Here is a 25,440-nt window from a genome sequence, read left to right on the forward strand (position 1 = left end):
GGTGTTAGGGTGACCTGAGGCTTCCCACTAGCCTATGCCCAGCTCTCCTTCCCTTTTCATGTAAGTACCACGTGCTAACCAATTGCACCACTGAGAGCTCCTCTCCCTCTCTTTTCTTCATCCTGGTGAGCCATCCTCTTCCTCGCTGCAGCCTCACAACTTACTCTCCTCACACCTGTTGGCCCTTTTCCTCTTGGTGGTCCAAGTTCTGAGTAAGACCTTAAAAGGCCCTGAACCCTATAAAGATTACAGTCTCCCTCCAGATATAATCCCTAAAACTGACCAGACAACACAAAGTGTACATGTGTGCTGAAACCGAAAGAGCTTGCTTTTAGATTTTCTGATTACCGAACTCTTCTCACATTTGGGCTATCCCCATCTGGCTGAGGCACTGAGTCCATACCAGATTTGCCTGCTGGGTTATCCAGAACCAGTGGAGGCTAATTTTCATTGGCTTCACACGGGAACAAATTATTTCCAAGTGAGGTAAAACAGGAGCAAGAGGTGGGGGCAGGGGTGAGAGGTGTGATCTTGGACTTTGCCCACTGAATGACAAGCCCACAGGGACTGGAAGCCGCTGGACACTCTGGGTAGAGCCAGGACACTGGGCCTATGACCATGGACTCCATATGCAAGAAAGGCAGGACTGAGTTACTGAGTTTCCGCAGACCCGGCTCACTCCAGGGGCCTCTGGGTCTGGCTCCTCTGTTGAGTCCCATGAAATCAGGGACCTCCTCTAGGGGTCTCAAGACTTGTCTTGTTCTTTTCCATAATAACAGGGGCTTGAGTTTCTGGTAAGCTAAGCTTTTCTTTAACCTCTGGGTAACCACGTCATCAGTGGAGTGGTTGGACTGAATGACTATAAAGGTTACCCCTAGGTTCTTTTCCCTGCTCATTCTCAGAAACCTTTGTACAACAGGATGGGATGCAAAGACCTTTCTGAGGGCGTCTTTCCCAGGCAGAGAGGGGGCAGCCATGGCCTTAGCCCTTCCGACCATGCCCAACGTCAGTAAAGACAGCCTGGCATAGTGGGAAAAGCCCCTTAGCGTAGAGTCAAAGGTCAAGTTACTTCTCTTTCAAGTCTCAGCTTCCTCAATCATAGAATGGAAACCTAACACACAGGGCAGCCGGAGGGCTAAATGAGACGAGGTAGAAGAATGTGCTTGGAGCTGTGGATGCCCATACAGATCTGGAGATGCTATTTTCCATTGCTCGTCAAGCTCCTCGAGGCTCAGGACTGGGTTAATGGACCTTCAAGCCCTAGCATCTGGCCTAATACTTGGCAGGGCAGGTGCTCGGTAAGTGGATGCTGCATGAATGAATGGAGGGACAAATGGAAAGGTAAAGTCTTGGGAAGGAGGCAACTCTGGGAAACACTGTGAACACCACCTGTTTCAGATGCCACAGCAGCAGAGATTCCCTTCAAAGACATGGCCAAAGTCAAACATAGTTCACGTGCCAAACACAGCCACACCGCTGAGCAGGCAACAAAGGCCAGACATCTACCCGACAGGCCACATCACCCCAAAAGGCCAGGTTAACCAGTATGGCTCTCCCTGTCTTCTGAATTTCCAAATTAAGCAACTCAGAGAAAGTAAGCTGGCTGAGGTCAGCCCAGCAAGACTTCTGGCCTTGGCACTTCTTTTTTTTTTTTTTTTTTTTTTTTAAGACAGGGTCTTCCTCTGTTGCCAGGGCTGGAGTGCAATGGCTTGATCACAGTTCACTGCAGTCTCAACTGCAATCCTCCTACTTCTCAGCCTTCCAAGTAAATGGAACTACAGGCATATGCCGCCACGCCCCGCTAATTTTTGAATTTTTTGGAGAGATGAAGTTTCACCATGTTGCCCAGACTGGACTCGAACTCCTGGGCTCAAGCGATCCTCCCACCTCGGCCGCCCAGAGTGCTGGGATTACAGGCGCGGACCACCACTCCCAGCCTGGCGTTGGTCCTTCTACTGACCACTCATCACTGCCTTCCCCCTGCACCTGGACCCCTCCTGCTCCTCCGTAGATGCCATCTTTTTTATAGCCTTCTTGAATCCCCTCCTATGTGCTCCTGTGGTATATTGGGCATGCCCTCCAATTACCTCTTGCTATGTTGTGCAGTAATTGTGTCTTCTATTATTTTTTTAATTTTGTGAAACAATTAATATGTAAAGGTGTAAATAACAATACAATGAAGACCTTTGTAGGTCTTGAATGAAGACAAAGCATTACCAATAGATACAGCACATACCAGTTTAAGTCCCTGCATACTTCTCTCTGCTTGCATCCTCTTCCTTCCCCATCCTAAATTTAGTATATACTACCTCCTGCTTGTTTTTATGCTTTTACTGCTTATAGGTAATTGCATTTTTATTTGTTCATGTGCCTCATTTTTGTGGACTGAATGTCTACCCCCGAAATCCATATGTTAAAGCCCTAACCCCCAATATGGCTGCATTTGGAGATAGGATTTCTAAAGACATAATGAGTGTTAAATGAGGCCATAAAGGTGGGGTCCTGATCCAATAAGATGTGTTCTTATAAGAGGAGACCCCAGAAAGCTGCCTCCCTCTCCCTTCACACATGCACCAAGGAAAGGCCATGTGAAGGCATAGCAAGAAGGCGGCCATCTGCAAACCAGGCAGAGAGCCCTCACCAGAAGGCAGCCCTGCTGGACCTTAAGCCACTCAGCCTGAGGTACTCTATATGGCAGCGCAAGCACAGTAATACACCCACAGTGCTTTATGTAAGCTTGGCAAGGCCAGAAACCACGTATGTTCATCTTTGTATCTATAGAGTCCAGCACCATGCCTGGCACATAGTGTTCATTAAATGTTTGTTGAATGAATAAATGGCACCACTGCGAGTAAAAACAGGTACCCTAGGGTCCATTCCTTAGAAGCAGGGTGTTCTCTGCTCTGCCATGATACTCAAGCTACTGCCAATACCAGGATCTGCAGTCAGTGTCCAACAAAGGAAATTGGAAAGTAAGAAAGAAAGGCATTCTCCACACAGGGGTAAAGGGAGTAGTAGCATCTTAGGAAAAGTTTAAGTCCCTTCATTAATCAATCAAATGTTTATTAAGCACCTGCTTATTAAATAGTCCATGTTGAACAGTCTCTACTTCCATAAGGCAATCAGTCTTTGGAAGACCAAAGACCAAGTGGTCCAAAGATGCCCCAGATACAAACAAGCACCGTGCATTTTGGCCTCTCTTATGAACATGCTCCTTGGACAGATACATTGAAGCGTCCATGGCACTTCCATTGGAGAACATGAACTCAGAGAGCTCTCCTTCACTTATGACACAAACTACCTCCACAGCACAGCTTGGACATGATGGTGACCATTCTATTGACACCCTTGGCATCCATCAGGGGCTTCATTTCTAGAATTCTTGCATCGACTATTAAGAATCTCCAGAGCAAAGAGGCAGCAATCTCTAGGAACTGGCTTCAGGTTTCTTGCTAGGCATGCCACACATTCTCTTAACAATAAGATGAGAGAGAAAGAAGATAGCCCATGAAACCCAGACTTATTGAACTATACCAAATTATATTTTAAAATCTAGTTTTAAAATCAGCACTATTCAAGGCAATTCAGAGACTACCAAAAAGAACTACATGGTACAATATTGTTTTTCAAGAAGTACAAAGTCTATTCTAGAATAGAAAAGAGTTCACATGCCCTTGGTGTAAAGTCAATTTGGGTGTCCCTAAAGTTAAGTGCTCTGAGTGTTCAGAGGAGAAAGTGTGGTGTAGGTGGGGCTGCCTGGGCCTCGAAGGAAGAGTAGAATTTGGAAAGTGATACAGGGCTCCTCCTATACTGTCCCTCTCATAAAGAGCAGATTTGCAGTGAATTGTCATGAACTGCGTGCTACCATGCAAAAGAGAAGCTCACAGTCGGTGCTGAAAAATGCTAGGGATTCCCCATCACCTCACTCAGAGACCAGCTAAGAAACTGAAACTGGAGTCTCCTGGGACCAAGTGTGCAACATCCAAGCAGCAAGAATTGGAGGGTGGGAGGACAGTCAAGGGAGGAATCGGGTCTGGGTTGGACAATGCCACTTATCATCAAGCTCAGGCTGCTGAGGAAATCAGAACCAAGAAGGATCCCTTTATCCCCCTGACAACCTGGCACATCTGCCACAAACTCTCCAGTCCTAACCTGTTCATAGACTCTTCTCCATCTGGGACCTCCTGTGGGGTTCATGCTAGCTAAAGAACTGAGAAAATTCTCATGGATAACAAATATTACCTTGAGAAAGAAGCCTGGACCTTGTAGGGTCTAATCCTATTGCTTTTCAGATGGGCATCCAAGAACCAGAGAGAAGTGACTTGCCCAAGGTCACCTATGAGTTATGGGAGAGGCAGGACTGAAACACAGACAGTCCTGACTTTAAGCTCACTTTTATTTTTATTTTTGTTTTTATTTCTTTAGACAGGGTCTCACTCTGTCACATCTACATTGCACACTGGCTAGAGTGCAGTGGTACGATCGTAGCTCACTGCAGCCTCAAACTCCTGAGTTCAAACAGTCCTCCTACCTCAGCCTCCCAAGTAGCTACGGCTGTAGGTGCTACATTCTGAAGTCTACTTTTTTCATTGCAGTGATCTCAGCCTTACCCCAGTTCCAAACCCTTGCTGGAGAGATGCTGCTGTCACCTGGAAGGAAGAGAGCACTTTGGATTTTTGAGTTTGTAGTGTTTTTATGCTGATTCTTTCCTATCTTTGTGTGCTTATGTAGCTTTGATCTTTGAAGTTGCTGACCTTTGGATGAGGTTGTGGGGTTTCTTTTGTCTTTCTTTTAACAGTCTAGCCACTTTTCCATAAAGCTGCTGTGGTTTGCTGGGGGTCCACTCCAGACCCTAGTCACCTTGGATTTTCCAGTACCTGGAGGTATCGCGAGTGAAGGCTGTGAAACAGCAAAGACGGCTTTCCCTGGGAGCTCCGTCCTTCCCCTGGGAGCTCTGTCCCAGGGAGGTATGAACCTGTTGCTGGCCTAAATGCACCTGTAGGAGGTGGCTGAAGACCCCATTTTGGAGACCTCACCCAGCCAGGAGGAACAGGATTGGGGAGCGACTGAAGGAAGCAATCTAGCCACACTTTTATAGAGCAGCTGTGCTGTGCTGGGGCACCGCTTCCATCCCCATTTGGCTTGGGATTTCCAAAGCCTGGACACTGGTATGGGCTGAGTGGCCAAAACAGCAAAGATGACAGCCTGCCCCTCCTCCTAGGAGCTCTGTCCCAGGAAGCTTTCAAATCTCTGCCAGTCTCGACAGGAGTGACTAGAGGCCGCAGTTGGGAGGTCCTGCCCAGTGAGAAGGAATGGATCAGGGACCCTCTTACAGAAGCAGTGTGGCCACATTTTGGTAAAGCAGCTGTGCTATATTGGGAGATCCCTTCAGCTCCCAGTTGGTTTGGGCTCTCCAAAGCCAGAATGCTGGAATGGCTGAGATCCCCAAACAGCAAAGGTGGCAGCCCGCCTCACCCTCCAGGCACCCTGTCCCAGGGAGAGATCAGAACTTTATGGGCTGTAGAATACGGGCAGGGGTGGCTGGAGGCCTTGTTTGGGAAGACCCACCCAGTGAGGAGGAATGGATAGGAGTACTGCTTAAAGAAGCAATTTGGCACATTTTGGCAGAGCAGCTGTGCTGTGCTAGGGTATCCTTTCCACACCTGGTGGGTTTGGACTCCCCAAAGCCTGCAGGTCTCTGAGTGAGGTGATGAGGAATCCCTAGCATTTTTCAGCACCGACTGTGAGCTTCTCTTTTGCATGGTAGCATGCAGTTCATGACAATTCACTGCAAATCTGCTTTTTATGAGAGGGACAGTATAGGAGGAGCCCTGTATCACTTTCCAAATTCTACTCATCCTTCAAGGCCCAGGCAGCCCCACCTACACTATACTTTCTCCTCTGAACACTCAGAGCACTTAACTTTAGGGACACCCAAATTGACATTTACACCAAGGGCATGTGAACTCTTTTCTATTCTAGAATAGACTTTGTACTTCTTGAAAAACAATATTGTACCATGTAGTTCTTTTTGGTAGTCTCTGAATTGCCTTGAATAGTGCTGATTTTAAAACTAGATTTTAAAATATAATTTGGTATAGTTCAATAAGTCTGGGTTTCATGGGCTATCTTCTTTCTCTCTCATCTTATTGTTAAGAGAATGTGTGGCATGCCTAGCAAGAAACCTGAAGCCAGTTCCTAGAGATTGCTGCCTCTTTGCTCTGGAGATTCTTAATAGTCGATGCAAGAATTCTAGAAATGAAGTCCCTGATGGATGCCAAGGGTGTCAATAGAATGGTCACCATCATGTCCAAGCTGTGCTGTGGAGGTAGTTTGTGTCATAAGTGAAGGAGAGCTCTCTGAGTTCATGTCCTCCAATGGAAGTGCCATGGACGCTTCAATGTATCTGTCCAAGGAACATGTTCATAAGAGAGGCCAAAATGCACGGTGCTTGTTTGTATCCGGGGCATCTTTGGACCACTTGGTCTTTGGTCTTCCAAAGACTGATTGCCTTATGGAAGTAGAGACTGTTCAACATGGACTATTTAATAAGCAGGTGCTTAATAAACATTTGATTGATTAATGAAGGGACAATAATTTAAGTTGTGTTTACAATGTGGAACCCTCAAGCATTGTCAATGGGAACATAAAATAGTGCAGTCACTTTGAAAAACAGTTTGATACTTGTTCAAAATGTTAAATATATAATTACCATATGACTCAACAATCACTTCTAGACATATACCCAAGAGAAATAGAGCATATGTCCCCACAAAAACTTGTACACAAATATTTATAACAGCATCATTCATAATAGCTAAAAAGGGGAAACAGCCCAACTGTCCAACTGATGACAGATAAACAAAATGTTTCATATCCATACAATGGAATATTATTCAGCCATAAAAAGGGAATGGGGAATGGATCCAGGCCACCACATGGGTAAACCTTGAAAACATACTAACTGAAGGAAGCCAGATGTGAAGGTCACATAGTGAATACTTCTATTTATGTGAAATGTTCAGAATAGGAAAATCTATAGCTCCAGAAAGTAGATTTGTGGTTGCCAGGGGCCTTTGATGACAGGAGTGGAACTGGGGGAGGGGGGTGGTCACTGCTAGTGATCACAGGGTACTTGAGTGGTAGTGAGAAAAACTTTTCAAAAATGTATTGTGGTGATGGTTGCATAACTCTGAATACACAAACACCATTGAAATCTACACTTTAAATCATATATTTTATGGTATGTGGATTACAGCTCAATAAAGCTGTCATTAAGAAAGGAAAGGGAAGGGGAAGGGGGAAGGGAAGGGAGGAGAGGGGAGAGGGAAGGGGGGAGGAGGGAAGGGGGAAGGGAGGGGAGGGAGGGGAGAAAAAAGATACATCCTGGCGTATCTCTTGCCTTACACCTGTCACTATGTGTCAGCACCTCCCATTGGCCTAACCTACTCAGAAGCCAGAGAAAAAGCCATCTGGGACTATATTCCACTCTGACACTGAGCAGAGCAAGGGAAGGATGGGGACACTTCTCTCACCCATCTCTGACTCCTCAACGTCTAACCCCTGGCCTGGCATGTGATATTGATGCTACAAATATTTGTTGAATCAACAAATGGCCCCTCATCTAGGTTCTGCCAAGCGGCACAGGGGGCTTTTTGAATGTAAAGGACCTGATGATTCAGGATCCTATGACCAGTGACTGTCATCCTCTGTCACCTTTCACTTGCCCCTTTATCTCTGAAGGCACTGAAGGTGCCATGCATGAATCTTGGAGAGCTGGAGGGAGGAGCAAGAGTGGGAGGGGCAGGGAAGAGATTGGCTCGCTGCACTGCTTAAAAGGGGCTCGAACCACTTCCTCCCCAGACAGAGGGAGCGAGGCCAGGCACAGCCTTCCTGTGTGGTTTCACCGCCCAGAAAGCGTCATGGACCTGGGTGAGTGAGCCTCCTCACGTGAGAAGGAACAGTATCAGGGTCTTGGACACCCCGACTGACCCTGTGGAATGGGGGTGGAGGAGGTGGGTGGAGCGCATAGGGGTGCTTCCTGGAGAAATCAGGTCTGATTTGGTGGGCATTGGAAGCTACTTCCAGAGAATGCTGCCTGCTGTCCCAGGAGGGGTACACCTGCCTTTTCAGACCTGGGGAAGTGGGCAGCCTTTGGTGCCAGGGAGGACAACGAAGGGGCCGAAGTCATGTCTTTCTAAAATGGCAGTGACATAAGAGAGAGGCGGGGCTGGGCTTGGTGGTCTAGGCAGAACCTGTTCTCATCATGAGGGTGATAGGTGAATCCCTCTGGGACCTCTGGAGACAAGTTTCCACAGAGAAATTCTCCCTAGAGAGCTTAGGACCTACCCACTCTCTGATTCCCACCTTTCTCCCCTGCTAAATAGGGATTTGTATCCCTGTCCACCTGGGGTCATGAGGAGATGCCAATTAACGGTGACTGGGTAGTGAGAGTGGAACGCTGCCATGCAGGTGCACACTGTGCTTGCTTTCTCTTTGCTGCACATCCCACCAGCTTCACTCTGGCTTTGCCGTTGCCTCTTGCAAGTTAAGGAGTGGGCGGGCACTATGGTGCGGAATGGCAGAGGGTACTCAGCTTGGAGAGATCACAGCCAGACCTCAGCGCAGCTCCTGCCTCTGAGCAAACCTCACACACTCCACCCCTGCAGACAACTCTGCTCTTTAGAAAGCCCTTTCACGGGTCTTACCTCCATCTTGACTAGAAGGGGTCCAGGAGAAGCACCAAGGGTGTTCTGAGTGGTTCATGCAGCTCCAGATACCCCCTTTATAAATCTCAGCTGTGGAGCCAGACAAGACTGAGGCTAAGAAGACCAGGTTCCTAGATGGCTTGTCTCACCAGCAAGCAATGCACCACGGCGGCCTCAAAGCCGCAAGGGGTTGGCTTTAAAAAGTGAAGGTTCCCTGGTGCTGTCCTCACACCCCTCCCCGCCACACCACAGCCTCCTTGACTTCATCTCTTCCTTCCTCGCCTGTCCTGAACCCTGGATCTCGACCCAGCAAACAGCTGTGAAAGGGTTAAAGTGGTCACCCCACCCACTGACTGTGAACTCCTAAAAGGCAGCTTCAGGTGCTTTGAGGATGTGAGCAGAAAATGTTTGTGGAATGAATGAATACATCGTATCAAGAACTCAGTAGAATTTAGTTTTTGAAAATCTCTTCCAAATGCCTCATTTCCCAGCCAACTTGCCCTTAAATCCTACTCCCCAATGATTACAATCCCAGAGTGCAGACGTCGTCCACAGAAGACCCTGCTCCAGCCTTTCATATTGGCCTCCGGGAAGGAAACCAAGCAGTGCCCAGTGGTGTGCTGCTGAGCGTTTGAAAAGCAGCTCCCAGGGGCGGAGCATTGGTAGCTGCCTCCAGGCTGGAGGGAAAGTCCTGAATTTGTAGTGCTTGCCAATTTCCATGGTGTAAATTCTCCCGCCCTGGCTGATTGATTTCAAGCCATCCACATGACCGATCAGGGAGTTGGGAAGATGTACACAGTGTCTTGCCCCTAGACTAGGTTTGGGGGTGCTAGACTCCTAGGCTTTGATGCAGGGAGGGAGGGTAATCTCCAGTCCAGGAGGAAGGGATGTTCTTGCTACTTCACTCAACTCGAGAGAGCCCCAACCGTCAAACCCGAAATACTGGTAGGAGGGGAAGCCGCTGAGAGCTTTGCTCAAAAGGGGCTCTGGCCGTTAATGGGGTAGATAGGTCTGTTGTTCTGCTCTTCATCTGCCCAGCCGGGAGTAAGAGGTGGGTGAGGAGGCAGGGTTTCTGTTACACAAAATGAAAACTCCAAAGCAGGGCTGAGCTGGCCTTTTTCACGGTTTGAATGAGCAGTTCTGAGGCGCCCTCCCCACTTTCGAGCAATGAGACCAAACATCTTTCAGAATTATCAAAAGCAAAGCAAGGAAAAATGAACCCATGAGGGACATGTGTCTCACAGCTCGGATATAAATGGTGGCAGAGGGAGAGGCTGAAGTTAATTCAGGGCCAGTTTCTCACCTTCCAGAAACCTGGCTGGGGAGAAGGATGCTGCAGTCTGGGGTCACTGTTGGAAAAAAATCCCTCCTCTTTGCTTGGGACTGTCAGTCAACTCTCACTGTGGAGGGATTCAGGGATGACCAGTCTGGTGAGGAGAGTGACACATAGGTCACAAAGTCACTGCAACAGAGTGAGATACAGCATTGACTGGGGCAAGACAAGAAGGGAATTGTGAACCTGGGTCAGAGAGAGATTTAAGGTGGGTTTCGAAGGGTGTGTAGGAGTTGTCAAACCAAACAAGGAGCCACAGGGGGCCCAGGTTGTGGCAGGAATGGCAAACTCCATTGCCATCAGAGGCCGACAAGGTAAAAGAGGGAAGGGGTGTAAGATGCAGGAAGTGGAGGGGAGTAGAGTGACCCAGAGGATGCGTGCTCCACCTAAAGATATTCAAATCCATTATTTTGGTGTCCTGGGGACTAAGGCTGCAGGTGTGTAGCCAGTCAGCTGAGACAACAGTAACAGACAAGAAAGAAGCAAGTGGAGGGGAGGGCGGAGAAGCTGGCCATGCCAAGGAGGAAGATGGGGAGGAAGGACGCAGGCAGAGGACAGCCAGTCCTTAAAACGTAGTACTGCATCCCTAAGGAATTGAGACTTTATCCTGAAAGCAATGGGCAACCATCGAAGATTTCAATTTTTCAAGTAGGTGAATTAAAGGATAAATTTGTGTTTTGGAAGGAGTTCTATGGCAGCAAAGTGGCAGCAAAGCCCTGTGTCAGAACAGAGGTGGGGCCAGCTCTGAGGGATGTTGGGGATGGAGGCAGTAGTACCTGGGGGCCAGTGACACGTGGGGAGTGAAGATTCCCTTCATGCTCCATGGAGCACCCTAGACACGCAGACTCACAGAAATGCAGCCTGACGCCGTAGCGAGAGCCCAAACCTTGCTGTCCCATTCAAGTCTCAGGTCCCTCTCTTAGCAGCTGTGTGGCCCCAGACATTTGGGCCTCTATTTTCTGGAATACAGAGTGAGGATCACCAAGGGTAGCGTACGAGATCCTATGAGGAACTGATATATAGAAACAGCGGCAGCACAGAAGGATGGTTAGGAGTGTGGTTTCTTTTTGGATGGTGTATCTTTTCCCACCACGAGGATGTGTCGTTTTCTCTCTGCTTTCATTGGCTCCACTGCTGGCCATTATGTGACTCTCAGAAAGTTTCAGTTTCCTCATTGGTAAATGGGGATAATAGTAGCGCCTACCTCATGGGGCTTTAGAGAGGACAGAATGGGACCATCCGTGAAGACAGTTTGGCGCACAGTGAGAGCTCAGCAAATATCAGTGATCTCATTGGATACGGTAGTTGATAACATGGAAACTGCAAGATCCATCCAGCTCTCACCCATCCCTGCCTGCTGTCTGAAATGGGATTCCCAGATCTCCAGGTCTCTCAGCACCTCCCTGCTTCTCCTCTCTCTCCCCTATCCAACAAAGACAAAAGAGAAAAGTGGTGTTGGCAGGCAAGGAAGTTCAGAGAGGAAAAAGCTTGGGGTGGCTCTCGGGGCGAGCCGATTGGGCAACTGTGATTTCCTGGGCAGCTGGAGAACCTAGAGAATTGTGGGAATGGAAGTTCAGGGTTTGGGGGTGGGGGCAGCCAGTCAATAATTCTCTTCTCCTAGATGAGGAGTCTCTCATGCTCGGGGCTCAGGTTGGAGTTGTAGGGAATTTTCATGATGATCATTACTGAAAACTCAAGAACTCAGAAAACACCCAACATCTAGGTCAACCACTCCTTTGCCCCAGAGATTCCCAACTTCACTGGTCTCACTCAAGCTGCTGCCCAAGACCAGTTGCTTTATGACTTTGTAACAGACAGGAATGATCTGACTCATGGCCACTGACCAGGCTCCCTTTTGCCACATGCCAGAGTTCCCCTAAGTTTCCCTGTGATCTTTCTTGAAAACCACCTGCTCTGGACCTACAAGCCCCCTGCTTGTCCACCACCTCCAATGCACCTGGAATGAGGAATCACCTGCACACACGCCAGCACTCCCCCAGTTCCCCTCCCCTGGGGAGGGGCAGGAGTGGGACAGCACCAAGGAGAAGGGGTCATCAACGCAGATCTCACCCATTGTGACTTATCAAAACTTTGAGATTTCTCATTTCTCCCTGACAGTCAGAGCGGGCTTTCTCTAGAGTAACCGAAAGACATTTACGTGTTTAAAGAAACCTCGAGACTCAACCTCTAGATGAGTCAGTGGAGGGCGGGTGGAGCGCTGAACCCGAAGAGTGTGGTTGGGCGTAAACATGTGGACTGAGACTCAGGAGCTCAGGGGCAACTCAGCGAGAAAGGGGAATTAGGGGTGCAGTGGGGAGCTCTGTTGCAACAGAATCCAATCCCAGCAGGACTGCAAGTGCCCAGTGCAGGCTGGGAACAAGAGGACAGCGGCTGCATGTCCCCAGAACAGAAAATGCACCTAGGAAAGCCGCTTTGAGCAGACAGTGGAGGACTGGACTGCCAGGCCAAGCATCAGGGACTTCATCCTCAGAGCTGGTGGATGAAGGTGAGGTGGGGATTGGCATCAGAGCTAAGCTTTAGGAGGATGTGTCTAGCAGTAGCGTGCAGGATAATTTGCTCAAGGAGGGAGAAATACCTATTTATTTATGTAGCCTGATGCAGTCTCTCCTTCCTGGAGGAACTCCCAAGCCCACAATCCCCGGCTTTACACACTTTCCTGGGAACACATTCACCAGCTGCAACCTGGGTGCCATGCAGCAAGGCCTCCAGCAGGTGGTGCTGTGGCCAAAGACACGGAAGCACTGGGCTCACGCTGCTTCCCTAGCCTCCGTAGGGCCCCTGGCCTCCAGAAAATGCCTTAAACGGGTTCCCACGCATTCCCTGACCTTCTTGAGCTTGGAGCTGCCACGGGCCTGCCTTCACTTGTGGCATCGAAGTTACTGACTCTCCAGTGGGCCAGGCCCTAACTGGGACCCGAGAGTCAGGCTACAGGAAGAGGGCTACCTCCGCCCTGACTTGTAGGTAAGCTAAGACATCTACGCAGATTACTCCGACATCTGTCCTCCCTGCTCAGCCTCAGGAAGAAATAAGTTCCCGCTGGGCCCGAGGCTCAGACACAAAACCAAACTGAGCACTTCGGGCCTTGTGCTAGGCCGGGGTCTCCATCTGCTGCTCAGACCCCAGGAAGCCTCCTGACTCCTAGAACACATCCCTTCCCAAAGCTGACCCCGTTCCCCCTTCCACCTGCCCCCCAAGCCTGGGCTAGAAAACAAGTTAAAGGAGAGAAAGTGAGTGTGGGCAGGCACTTCAGTTAAGCAAAAAAAAAAAAAAAGTTGCATCGGGGAGAGCGTCCGTCCCCCACACTGCCACAGGGCAGCTCCCCTGTGTCCTCGCGGGCCATCTTGATGCCCTCTCCCTTGGAAAAAGGACATGCATTCATTTACTTGTCATTCATGTATTTATTCCTCATTCATGTATTTATCCTTCCTATATTCATCAGCACGCAATTTGGGGGCACCTCCTCGATTCTGGGCCTGCACAAGATCAAAGGGAAGGGATCTCTGCCCCAAAGGCAGGCCAGGGGTGTGGGCCCAGTGGTCGACAGCCAGTGCTGAATGAAAGTCATTTCAGTGAGGGGGTGCTGTGGAGCTGGTGGGGCCCTGAGGCAGTCTCCATCGCTGTGGACCAGTCAGGAACCTCATCCCTCCACCCAGCCTGTGGGGTCGGCCCCTTTCTGCAGCCCGCCTCCCTGGCCTGGCCTCACGGGCATGGGGCTGCCCACTCACCTGGATGCTGGGAAAATGCTCCCGGGCCAGTGGCCACCAGCACCAAAGCAGAGCAGGACACGCGTGCACCTACCCCACAACCTCACAGCCTTGCTTCCTTGTCCCACATCACGCGGAGTGGGAGAGGGCGCTCAGACCTGCCAGCCAAGCAGTCTCGAGGGGCGGTCTGGGCTAGAGAAGACTTCTGGGCTAGCCAGGTGCGGTGGCGCTGCCTGTACTACTCGGGAGGCTCAGGCTGGAGGATCTTTTGAGCCCAGGAGTTCTGGGCTGTAGTGCGCTATGCCAGTTGGTGTCTGCACTAAGTTCGGTATCAATATGGTGACCTCCCAGGAACAGGGGACCACCAGGTTGCCTAAGAAGGGGTGAACCGGCCGAGGTCGGAAATGGAGCAGGTCAAAACTCCCGTGCTGATCAGTAGTGGGATTGCGCCTGTGAATAGCCACTGCACTCCAGCCTGGGCAGCATAGTGAGACCCTGTCTCTTAAAAAAAATTACTAAAAAAAAAAAAAAAAGAAGACTTCCGGGCTCTAAGAAGCAGCCCAGATGGGCCAAGACAGGGGGTGGGAGGGGCTGCCCCGCATTCTGATGCAGCTTCTTTCCAGGACCTGGGAGTGGAGGAGGACGAGAAGGAGGTGAGGACAGTGATGCCGGGCAGCGGGCCAGGTGTTCAAAGGCACAATCTGGTTCTGATGTTCTCTTTCAGCAAACACAGTGCCTGGAGCTGGGAAGGAGAGTTCCCAACAGTGTCTCCCCCTCGACTCCTCTCTTTAATAACAAAGACGTGTCCCTGCCAGGCAATAACTTTCTCACCTTGTCTCCTACAGGAAAACCAATGAAAAGGGTGCTGGTGGTGGCTCTCCTTGTCATTTTCCAGGTGAGGTTCCCCGCCAAGGAAAGCTCTGTTCCCTCTTCCTCACGGCCTCCCAAGCCAGGGTCTGGTAGAGGAGCTGGGCATTTGCTAGAAGAGACGAGACCCAGACCCAGGTCCACCTGCCATTCATTAAGCTAATGGCCGCCCCCTCGCCATCTGCTGAGTGACCCTGGAGAGCCACAGATGTTCTCTGTACTTCCTTTACTCCATTTAGATTAAAGCAAGGGGGAAAATAACTTAGCACCTTCCCCCTCCCACCTCCAATCTCCCTGCCCAGGAGACAGCAACATGAACTCTGAGTTCTTAGAGAAGAGCTGCAAAAAGCAAACAAGGGTCTGGGGTTTGTGCGTGTGTGCGCATGCCCGCGCGCGTAAAACTCCACGTGTGAGCTGAGAAAATCACCCTGGATCTGGCGATCTTGTCACTATCCTATCACCCCAAAGTTGTCTCTTTCCAACCTTCAGCTAAACAGAGACCCATCCGGCCTCTGGCGGGGAGGGAAGAGAGGATGGGGCCCTAGGGAAGGCGGGAGGGATAGAGGGGCACATATTTTATAGCAGGCCTGAACTCGCAGGAACAAAGAGCCCCACTTTACAAAGTTCTGTTTCTCGATCCAGAAACAAGCAGAAAGTGTGCCTCACCAAGTGCCAAAGTTAGACGAAACTGTAACTCACAAAGTCAACTTTCCCCGATTCGTTAGAGGTGGGAGCTCAGAGTGGGGGTAGGGGAGTCCAGCTGAGGCCAGAGCTGGAAAGGCAGTGCTACAGAATTCGGCTCGTCCCCAGGTCTGGAGGCCAGAGAGGCAGCTTTCCAGAAACTCAGGCCAGAGGCAGGCCCCAGGCTGGGCACTGTTCCCAAAAACCCCATCCCAGAGGCCCCTGGAGCTTGGGCTGCAGCCCACAGCCTGGCCCCCCTCCCCATCACCACTCCCCACTCTCTCCAGGACTCCGGAGGCTGTATTGCTGGCAGCGGAGGCTGGAAGTTTGGGGAGGGGATGAGGACAGCTGAGACTCATTCTTTCCTTTCACTTGGGGAGGGGGTGCTCAGATGGGACAGGATGTGGTGGGGCTGTGGGCTGCAGAGGCAGTGAGGCTGGGGGAGGGGGATTATAAAACAGGAACAAGGTTCGAGGGGAGGAGGGAAGGCAGGACTGGATGATGGGGCGTGCACTTCATAGTGGCCAGGAGTGCCGCCCTCCAAGGCGGCCCAGACCCCCCTTGTCCAGGGCCCCTGGTCTAAGACCTTGGGCCGTAACTATGGCTGAAGGGGTCTTCAGGGTCCCCGGGCTGCAGCCACGCCCAGGATAGGGAGGAGGGGCTGCCACTGACTTTTCATCTCAGGCTAGCGGTGGCCAAAGGAAAGGCTCCTGGACATCACTTTGTCCTCGCCCTGTTCCCGAGCAGGACAGTGATGAATCCAGAACTTGCATGTGAAAAAGAGATAGAGACAAGATGCAGTGGATCCCTCCAGCACAAACGTGTAGACACCCATCATTGTCGAGCTGCTGAATCTGGTTCCTGGAGGTCGAACCGTGAGCCTCACGAGGCAGGTCCTCCAGCCCAGCTCCCTGCCCTGCACGAGCCTGTATATATCACTGTGCGCAGAGGCGGGGACAGGCATGGGCCCCCTCTTTCATTGATAAAATCACAGCAGGCTGCTGAACCTTCACCAGGCCCTGCCGACAGGCTAAAAAAAGCCCCAGCAGCTGAGCCCTGCTGATTGGGATCTGCCGGAAGAGAGGCGAGGAAGAGAGAGGCAGAGAGGTTGGGGGGAGGGTGGGAGCGCAGAGGGAGAGTGGGAGAGGAGAGCTGCGCTTCCTTTCAGGGACACAGCTGCTGAGCAGGCCTCGCCCCCACCCCCATGGCCCGTCATCCATTCACAGGGTTTCTGGCACTTGGGCTCAAGTTGCCTGAGCTCCTGCTGGGTGCTAAGAGGGGACCCAGGATGAAGAGTCCTCTCCCTGTCACCCACCACCCATGATCACAGCAGTTCGCCCCAAACCCAAGGCTTGATGGCCTCAAAATGGGAGCATTTGCCGTCCTCTCCTCTCACTCCAGGCCCTCCTCAGCCTTGACCCCCACCCCCCGTCGATTTTCCCCCTAAAGCTGAGGTCTTTTGTAAGCCCCCTGGAAAACTCCGCCAAGTTCTCAAGGAGGGTCAAGAAGAAAGACACATGTTCCCACTCTCACGGAGCTTCCAGAGGGCAAAATTAAAGCTCCATGGAGAGGAAACAGTGCTGGAGCCTGGGCTAGGTACCTCACAGCAACCACGTGAAGCAGATAGGATTCATCTCCATTTCACAGAAGAGAAAACTGAGGCTCGGAGAGAGACGGGGCAAGAGGGTTTAACCAGCTCAAGGCTCATCTGGCCCCAGAGCCCAGCCGATTTCCAGTCCCCCGTCAGCACAAGTAGAGCCTCTGAGACTGCAAAATCAGCCACTTGCTACTTATTAGCAGAACTGTAGAATCTCAGGCCCCTCCTCAGCCTACTGATTCAGGATAGACACGTTCACGAGATTAACCAGCTGATTCGTATTGGAGTTAACATTTGAGAAGCACTGATTTCAAACCAAAGAATCACCTGGAGACTTTAGGAAAACACAGATTCCTAGGCCCCTCACTTGAGATTCTGGCTCAGAATTCTCAAGTGAGGCCTGAGTTTGCATTCCTAACAAGTTCCCAGGTGATGCTATGATGCTGATGATGCAGACCCTATGATGCAACCACTGTTCTTCCCACCTGGGCAACATGGTAAAATCCCATCTCTACTAAAAATACAGAAATTAAGGCTGTAGTCCCAGCTACGCAGGAGGCTGAAGTGGGAGGATCACCTGAGCCTGGAGAGGCCAAGGCTGCAGGGAGCCCTGATTGCACCACTGCACTCCAGCCTGGGCAACAGAGTGAGACCATGTCAGAAAGAAAGAGAAAAAGAGAGAGAGAGAGAGGAAGGCAGGCAGGCAGGCAGAAGGGAAGGAAGGAAGGGAGGGAGGAAGGAAGGAAGGGAGGGAGGAAGGAGGGAAGGAGTGAGGAGGGAAGGAAGGAAAGGAGGGAGGAAGGGAGGGAGGAAGGAAGGAAGAGAGGGAGGGAGTGAGGAAGGAAGGAAGGAAAGGAGGAAGGGAGGGAGAGAGGAAAGGAAGCACGCTCTAGGCTAAATTCCAGCCACAGTTGGAGCCACCCAGCTAAACTGGCCTGTTTTTCCTTGTCTCCTTCCCGAAGGTTTGCATGTGTCAAGATGAGGTCACGGACGATTACATCGGAGACAACACCACGGTGGACTATACTTTGTTCGAGACTTTGTGTTCCAAGAGGGATGTGCGGAACTTCAAAGCCTGGTTCCTCCCTGTCATGTACTCCTTAATTTGTTTCGTGGGCCTGCTGGGCAACGGGCTGGTCGTATTGACCTATATCTATTTCAAGAGGCTCAAGACCATGACCGATACCTACCTGCTCAACCTGGCGATGGCAGACATCCTCTTCCTCCTGACCCTTCCCTTCTGGGCCTACAGCGCGGCCAAGTCCTGGGCCTTCGGCGTCCACTTGTGCAAGCTCATCTTCGGCATCTACAAGATGAGCTTCTTCAGCGGCATGCTCCTACTTCTCTGCATCAGCATTGACCGCTACGTGGCCATCGTCCAGGCGGTCTCAGCGCACCGCCACCGTGCCCGTGTCCTCCTCATCAGCAAGCTGTCCTGTGTGGGCATCTGGATCCTGGCCACGGTGCTCTCCATCCCGGAGGTCCTGTACAGCGGCCTCCAGAGGAGCAGCAGTGAGCAAGCGATGCGATGCTCTCTCATCACGGAGCACGTGGAGGCCTTTATCACCATCCAGGTGGCCCAGATGGTGATTGGCTTTCTGGTCCCCCTGCTGGCCATGAGCTTCTGTTACCTCGTCATCATCCGCACCCTGCTCCAGGCGCGCAACTTCGAGCGCAACAAGGCCATCAAGGTGATCATCGCCGTGGTGGTGGTCTTCATCGTCTTCCAGCTGCCCTACAACGGGGTGGTCCTGGCCCAGACGGTGGCCAACTTCAACATCACCAGCAGCAGCTGTGAGCTCAGCAAGCAGCTCAACATCGCCTACGACATCACCTACAGCCTGGCGTGCGTCCGCTGCTGCGTCAACCCCTTCCTGTACGCCTTCATCGGCGTCAAGTTCCGCAACGACCTCTTCAAGCTCTTCAAGGACTTGGGCTGCCTCAGCCAGGAGCAGCTCCGGCAGTGGTCTTCCTGTCGGCACGCCCGACGTTCCTCCATGAGCGTGGAGGCCGAGACCACCACCACCTTCTCCCCATAGGCGGCTCTTCCGCCTGGACTGGAGGGAGCTCTCCCAGGGCCCCTGGGGTGGGGACAGGGAGCAGACGCATTGACTCAGGACATCCCCCTGCCAAAAGCTGCTCAGGGAAAAGCAGCTCTCCTCCCAGAGTGCGAGCCCATGCTCCAGAAGGTAGCTTCACCCCAACCCCAGCTACCTCAACCGACGCTGAAAAGAGAAAGGGCTGATAGGCTAACACCAGCCAGGCAACACTGGGAGACAGAAGCTACTGTCCCCCCAACCAAAGACTGAAAGTCCAGAAACGGTTCCCACCTGCTGGAGTGAAGGGGTGGAGGAGGATGAGTGCAATGGGTGTGGGAGTGGCCTGGTGAGTGCTGTGAATGAACCTTCCTCTGGCCTCTCGGAGGCTCAAAGGCTCAGGCCCCGCTTCCAAAAACCAGGCCTTGTCTCCCAGACCAGAGATGGCAGGGAGACTTCTTGGCTTGGTGAGGAAAAGCGGACATGAACCGGTCAAACGAGCTCTCTGCACCCCTCCCTCCATGGTTTTCTCCACCGTCCTCAAAGCCGGCAGCTGCCATGGCACCCTGCGAGCACACTCAAGCCGTCACCCTCCCAGGCTCCTGATGGGAGAGTGTGGTGCTTCCCACAGACCAGGCCGGCTGCCTCCACCTGACCAAAACCACACTCTGGGTCCAGAATGGGGACGGCATGCGCTCAGGTTGCGGCTCCACTGGGGTGGGAGGACAGGACAGGGGAAATGGCAGGGCCCGGGAGGGCGACAGTGGCTGCCCAAGGCCCACAAGCTTCTTCATTGTTCCTTGTCACAGGGACTGAAAACCTCTCCTGGTGTTCTGCTTTCAACTCGTTAAGAGAGCAATATGTTACTCACACAAATAAAGTTTTCCCTTGAGGAAACACAGCTTTAAAGAAAAGGAAAACAAAAGTCTTTGGTAAATGGCAAATGAACATGTCCTTGTTTTGCAATCCCCACGCCCCACCTGCCCGTCCCCTCTCCCCTCCTCCCTGCCCTCCCCCAGGCCTCATTTCTTAGAGATGCTCAGAACCACAGGACGCTCAGGGGTGCTCTGAGCCTGTCCGCTGAGACAGGACTAAGAGGCTGAAAGGCAGGAGGAGGATAAGGACAGGAGATCCATCTTGCAAATACTCTTCCTGGGATAGGCCCCACGCCCGCAGCCAGCACTGAACCGGACATGCCGATCTGACTGCAGCTTTGGGAAGGCCAAGTTGTCCGGGTAACCTCGACGCCTGGGGACGCTGCAGCTAGCGGCTCCTGCACAGCGGCCTGCTCACCTGTCCCAGCTCAGCCCAGAACGAGAGCCCCTGACATTTTGTCTGCCCTTTGACTCTGAAACCTGGCGTTTAGAGGGAGAGCCTTTCTGTGGGCTCAGAGTGAGATGCTGATCACCATCTGCGGAAGTCTGACCTGCCGACCCTGACTAAACGCAGATGAATGAACGCACTGACTCAGCAACCGGATGAATTCACGCACTCTCACACCCTTACAGTGTTTCCAGTGGGCTAGGGATGGCCTTGGCTGCTTTCAAAGGGCAAAATGCAACCAATCGACCCAAACCCTCTGTCTGTTCACACTTTTATTCATAACAGAGGCTCTAAGTCAACACACTTGTGGATAATTAACGTGGTTAAAAGAGTGATTATACGAATGATAAAAGCTTTAGGTTCCAGGCCCAGAGTAAACACTATTAACAGGTAATTCCCCTTTGATCTCCCACTGGAAGAACCATCCAGCACAAAGTTTACATGAGGAAACTGTCAGAGACAAAGGGCTGTGGGGTAAACAGACTCAACGGGGAGGCTTTTCATCATCTCTATCTTCTCCGTAACTTAATGGACTGGCTGGCCGCCTTCGGCCTGCCCTAGTAAAACCTTTTGGCCTTCCAAAAGGTTTGAGACTATAATCTATAACTTTCCGTAGATATTTTCTGTAATATTTTGCCATCCGCCCCAAGTGAATCTCAACATCAGAGACGGCAGCATGCTGGACCAGGGGTCAGGGATGGGACCCTTTGCAGGCTGCATGAGAGCTGGGACCACCCATCACCCTCTCTGCTGGTGTATGTCACAGTCCCTTCCTGCTGCTACAACAAAATGCCACCGATGGAGTCATTGATAAACCATAGAAATGTATTTCTCACAGTTTTAGGGGATGGGAAGTCCAAGATCAAGACGCCAACAGGTTCAGTGTCTGGTACAGGCTCTTTCTGCTTCTGAGATAGGGCCTCGTTGCCGTGCCCTCTGGATGGAGGGGACAAACGCTGTGTCCTCACGTCATGGAAGAGGGGAAGATCACAGTGAGCCGAACTAGTTCCCTCCTGCTCCTTTATTCATGTAAGGGCATTAATCCCATTCACAAGGATGGAGCCCTCATGACCTTATCACCTCCCAAAGCACCCCCCAACCTCCTCTCATAACATTGCCTTGGGGTTTATGTTCCAACATATGAATGTTGGAGAGACACATACATTCAAACCATAGTGTGGATACCAACTGTGGAGGAGCAGAGAGACAGGAGCAGACACAAGCCCCCACACAGGCCAGGTATCCATGTCACTGCATGCCCTGGTGCCCACCCACAGCCATGACTTCTGCAAGCCAGAGAGCAGGTCAATCCAGCCTGCAATGCACCGAGAGGCGTCTGAAGGACCCAGAGCTGCGATAGTGCTGGGCTGGGGGGAATTAGAGGGAGGGCTGAGACACTCACGCAATAGGTGATTCCATTAATTTCCCCAAGTGGAAAGAGCCTTGTTGAAAATGGAGCTGCCTGGTAATGACGCCCATTCTCTAATCTCACAAGCACGTGACATCACCCTCCTCCGAGAGATGCAGTGGGCTGGAAGGTTTTTAACAAGATTTGTCAGCTGGTCTCCAAGCCGGGAATCGGCGCCCTGAGAGAAATGAGCTTGGCACGGACGCAGTCAGTGTGGAGTGGCGTTCGCAGCAATGGCATTAAATATTAAAAGGCGCAGCTGCGACTGTGTGCGTGAGCGTGTGGCCAGGAGGCAACGCCAGTGTGCACGTGTGTCCCCAAGGGGAACCTGCCGGAGCATGTGTGCGTGTGGAGGAGCCTGAGAGTGTGGCCATCCTAATGAGCTTACCGTTGGGAAAACAACCCTCCGTCCCTGAAGGGGAGGAATGTAACAACGGTCATGGAAAAGGCAGCCGGGCCAACCACACAAACATGCCACCTCGGCTTCAGATACATTTTTCTAGAATAACTGTACATCTCTTAATATTTACAGAGAAAACAAAACCCCCGGCAATATTAATTCCCTCCAACTGCGGTGTCTCAGAAGTTCTGACCTCAGCTCGGTGCTCGCCTGACCCCTGCTCCCTTGCACGTGGCTCTCACGCACCCATCCTGAGCTTGGGGTGGCCCCTGGGAAGCCCACCCGGGAGGCCTACCCGGGGCTTCTCTTTCCTTTTCTTACCTGCTTCATACATCTGCCCCCTCTTCCTGGGTTCACAGCCATGAACCTTCTCCAGTCACCTGAAGTTTCCTGTTCATTTCATCCCCACGCCTTGTCTCCCTCAGCCTCCCTGGCTGCAACCCCAGGCCAGGCTCAAGGTGCTCCCAGGCCTCAGATCTGCCCTTTCAGCTAGAATTACCACACCTCTCACATCACACACTCGCAGAGCTCCGAGAGACCTCAAAGATCAGCTGGCCCAATCCCCCAGTCATTTTCTAGATGGTGAAACTGAGGCCCAGGGAGAGGAGCTGACTTGCTTGAAGAGACGTTGCAGTGTAGGGATATTGGTTAAACTTGCTCTGGGATCCTGAGTGTCTGGCAGGGTTGCAGGAGGGTGCAGGGGAGAGCAGAGCCTCTGGAGCTCTGCCGACTTTGAATCTCATCTCTACTGCTTCCCAGCTGTGTGACCTTCAGCTATTGCTCAACTGCTCTGAGTATCGGATTTCTCAACTGCAAAATGGAGAGGATTTGTGTAAACACTTAGCACGGTGCCTGGAATGTTGAATGTGGTGGTGAGGAACAGGGACTTTGTGGCCAGACTGCCTGGTTTGAACCCCGGCTCCACCACCTGGGCTATTACTTAGCCTCTCCGCACCTCAGTTTCTTAATCTGTGTAATGGGGATATTAATGGTACCTATCTCCTAGGATTGTTGTGGAAGGTGACTAATCCATATATATAAAATGCTTAGAAAAACTTACATGTGTGCTGTTGGTAATCTTTGGGAGATGTTTAAGAAATAGTAACTTTAAAAAAAAGTTGCTAACCGCAAGGAAACCAGGTTCAATTCCTTAGCCACATTTCCATCCCCACAGAATGTATAACTCAAGCTGGAAGGCAATTTACAGATGAGTGAATCTGGCCTTTCCATTCATTGTGTGGTGAGTCAACTGGGGCTCGGAGAAGGAAGCAACTCGCCGGAAGTCTCTCGGGAGCTCTTTGCAATGCTGGAACCTGAACCTGGTTCCCTGGGCTCCCAACCAGACCTCTTCCCACCAGACCCTGCTAGGCTCACGTGAACCTCCCTGCATATCCACCGTGGCACCCACCAGCCTCATCCCATGCTGTCTAGTTCTTCTCCGGCAGGCACCGTCCATCTTGCCCTCTGATCAGGTCCTTAAAGAGAACCTCCTGACGGGGCGATGGATGCAGTAAACCACGACCATAGCACGTGCATACCTATGTAACAAACCTGCACAATCTGCAGAAAAAAGAGAACCTCCCTTCTCCCCTTTAACTAGTTCCTGTCCTTATCACTGAGTCTGGGAGAATGAATGAAATACAAAAGAAATAAGGCAGCGGGCCAAAGGAAATCAGGCAACTGATCTTTTTAAGATTTTTTAAGAAAGGAAGATGGGCCGTCTTCGCTGGGAATGGTTCTCAGTTGCATGTCTATGTTCAGGGTGAACAGTTGGGGGAGAAGAAACACACCTGAAGGGGTTGGCGGGGGGAGTTAAGTCAAAAGAGATGGGGGAAGGCAGGAGGAGGTTGGGAGGAATGGGTTTTAGGGAATATACACTGGGGGCGGGACTTGAAGAGTATCTTCAGTGGGTAGTTAGATGCCCCTCCTGCATGCACACACACACACGCACGCACGCACACACATGCACGCACAGAGCCTCCCCAGGTGTCCCAATCTCAGGTGAGGAGAAGGGGGCTATATTAGCCTTAGAGACAGGTGGGCCCATGTCTCTCTTTGCAGAGAAGATAGTTAGAATTGACCATGTTTCTCTGGTCTGAGACCCCAGAGAAACTCTAGGGAGAATAAAAAAGGTGTGGCGGGGGGGGGGGGCCCTCTCCCTCAACTCAAAAGAGCAACCCGGTCAGGCTTCAGAAAAGCCAGCCCTCCTTGCCCTCCCAACCCACGGGAGCAGCTGTCTGAGAAGAACCAGCTCCTCGAGCAGCCAGCCTCACTGTCGCTGTACTTCTCTTGGGCCCAGGCAGAGACACAGACAGAGGTCTGTGTGCAGAAAAGGCTCACCAGGCGTTTTTCTAGGGAGAGCTGCTCCAGACTAAGCGAATCTCAGCTGATCTCGTGCGAAATCAGAAAGGCCAGGATGTGTATTCCCCATGGGCTCCTCTCTGTGCCTGTGCGTGACCCAATTCAGATTTCTCTGCCGCTGTCAGATTCTCTCCTGCCCGTATTCACTTTGAGGATGGATATAAGCTTATTTTTATCTGTTGTTCACTAACCCCAGGGAATTCACTGGCTGGACTGTCCTACATGTCGCGGTAACCACCACACAGTGTGGCCTCCAGGTTCACATCTCTGGGTAAATAAACATCTCCCCGCAGGCTTGGCCAGGTCTGGACTGGCTCTGTTCCTGCACAGTGCAATGGGTCCCGAGGTCAGCTATCCGTGCCACTAGCCAGAGGGCAGGTAAGGAGACAGTTCTTGCCCTGGAGTCCTCTTGTGGCTGTGTCAGAGTTTATTTAGGACAGAATAGTTTATATTTGCTCAAAGTAAATACTATCTGACATTGGGAAGCACAACAGATGCAGCAGATGAGATGCCCCCAAACCATTTCCCAGTGTTTCAAAAGAGGCCTGGAAAGGCAAGCTCATTGATCGCATTTGGTTTATGCAACTGCACTCAAGTGACTGAAGCAGAAACATGATCATGTGCAAAGACTGACTGGTGCATTCTGCTTCCCAGGCCCAGAGGGTATTTTCTGTGGCCCAGCCCGGGCCTCTGGTGAAGCCGGTGCTGAAGTCACCTGTGTGGGAACCATCCCTGCCTCCTGCCCCAAAGCTCCAGGGACTTCTCCTACAACTGACTCTCTGGACACCATCTTGCTTGCACTAGCACCTCTTACCCGCCACCTGCCCTTCTCCGCACACCCCCATTTCAGGGAAACTCAGCTGCTGAGGGTGCTATTGGAACCCTCTGGACTTGGAAATCAGGAGGAAGAGAATGGCAAGAATGACGGCAGCTTTGAGCCGGGGCTGCTCAGGGAGACATCCCTCTGCCTTTTTCCCCAGGGCAAGACACAGGCCTAGACC

The 25,440-nt window shown here is 51.6% G+C and overlaps 1 protein-coding gene across 1 annotated transcript; it reads left to right on the top strand.

Annotated features, from left to right (window-relative positions):
- Positions 1–7,861: 7,861 nt before the first annotated feature.
- CCR7 (C-C motif chemokine receptor 7) lies at positions 7,862–23,129 on the top strand. Its single transcript, XM_012452030.2, has 3 exons — positions 7,862–7,932; positions 14,612–14,661; positions 17,874–23,129. Exons 1-3 carry the CDS (start codon positions 7,923–7,925, stop codon positions 18,948–18,950), a joined length of 1,137 nt encoding a protein of 378 aa, XP_012307453.1. The 5' UTR covers positions 7,862–7,922; the 3' UTR covers positions 18,951–23,129.
- Positions 23,130–25,440: the final 2,311 nt, after the last annotated feature.

The sequence above is a fragment of the Aotus nancymaae genome, unplaced genomic scaffold, assembly GCF_030222135.1.
Source record: "Aotus nancymaae isolate 86718 unplaced genomic scaffold, 86718_ANA_hifiasm-v0.15.2.pri h1tg000089l, whole genome shotgun sequence".
NCBI lineage: Eukaryota > Metazoa > Chordata > Mammalia > Primates > Aotidae > Aotus > Aotus nancymaae.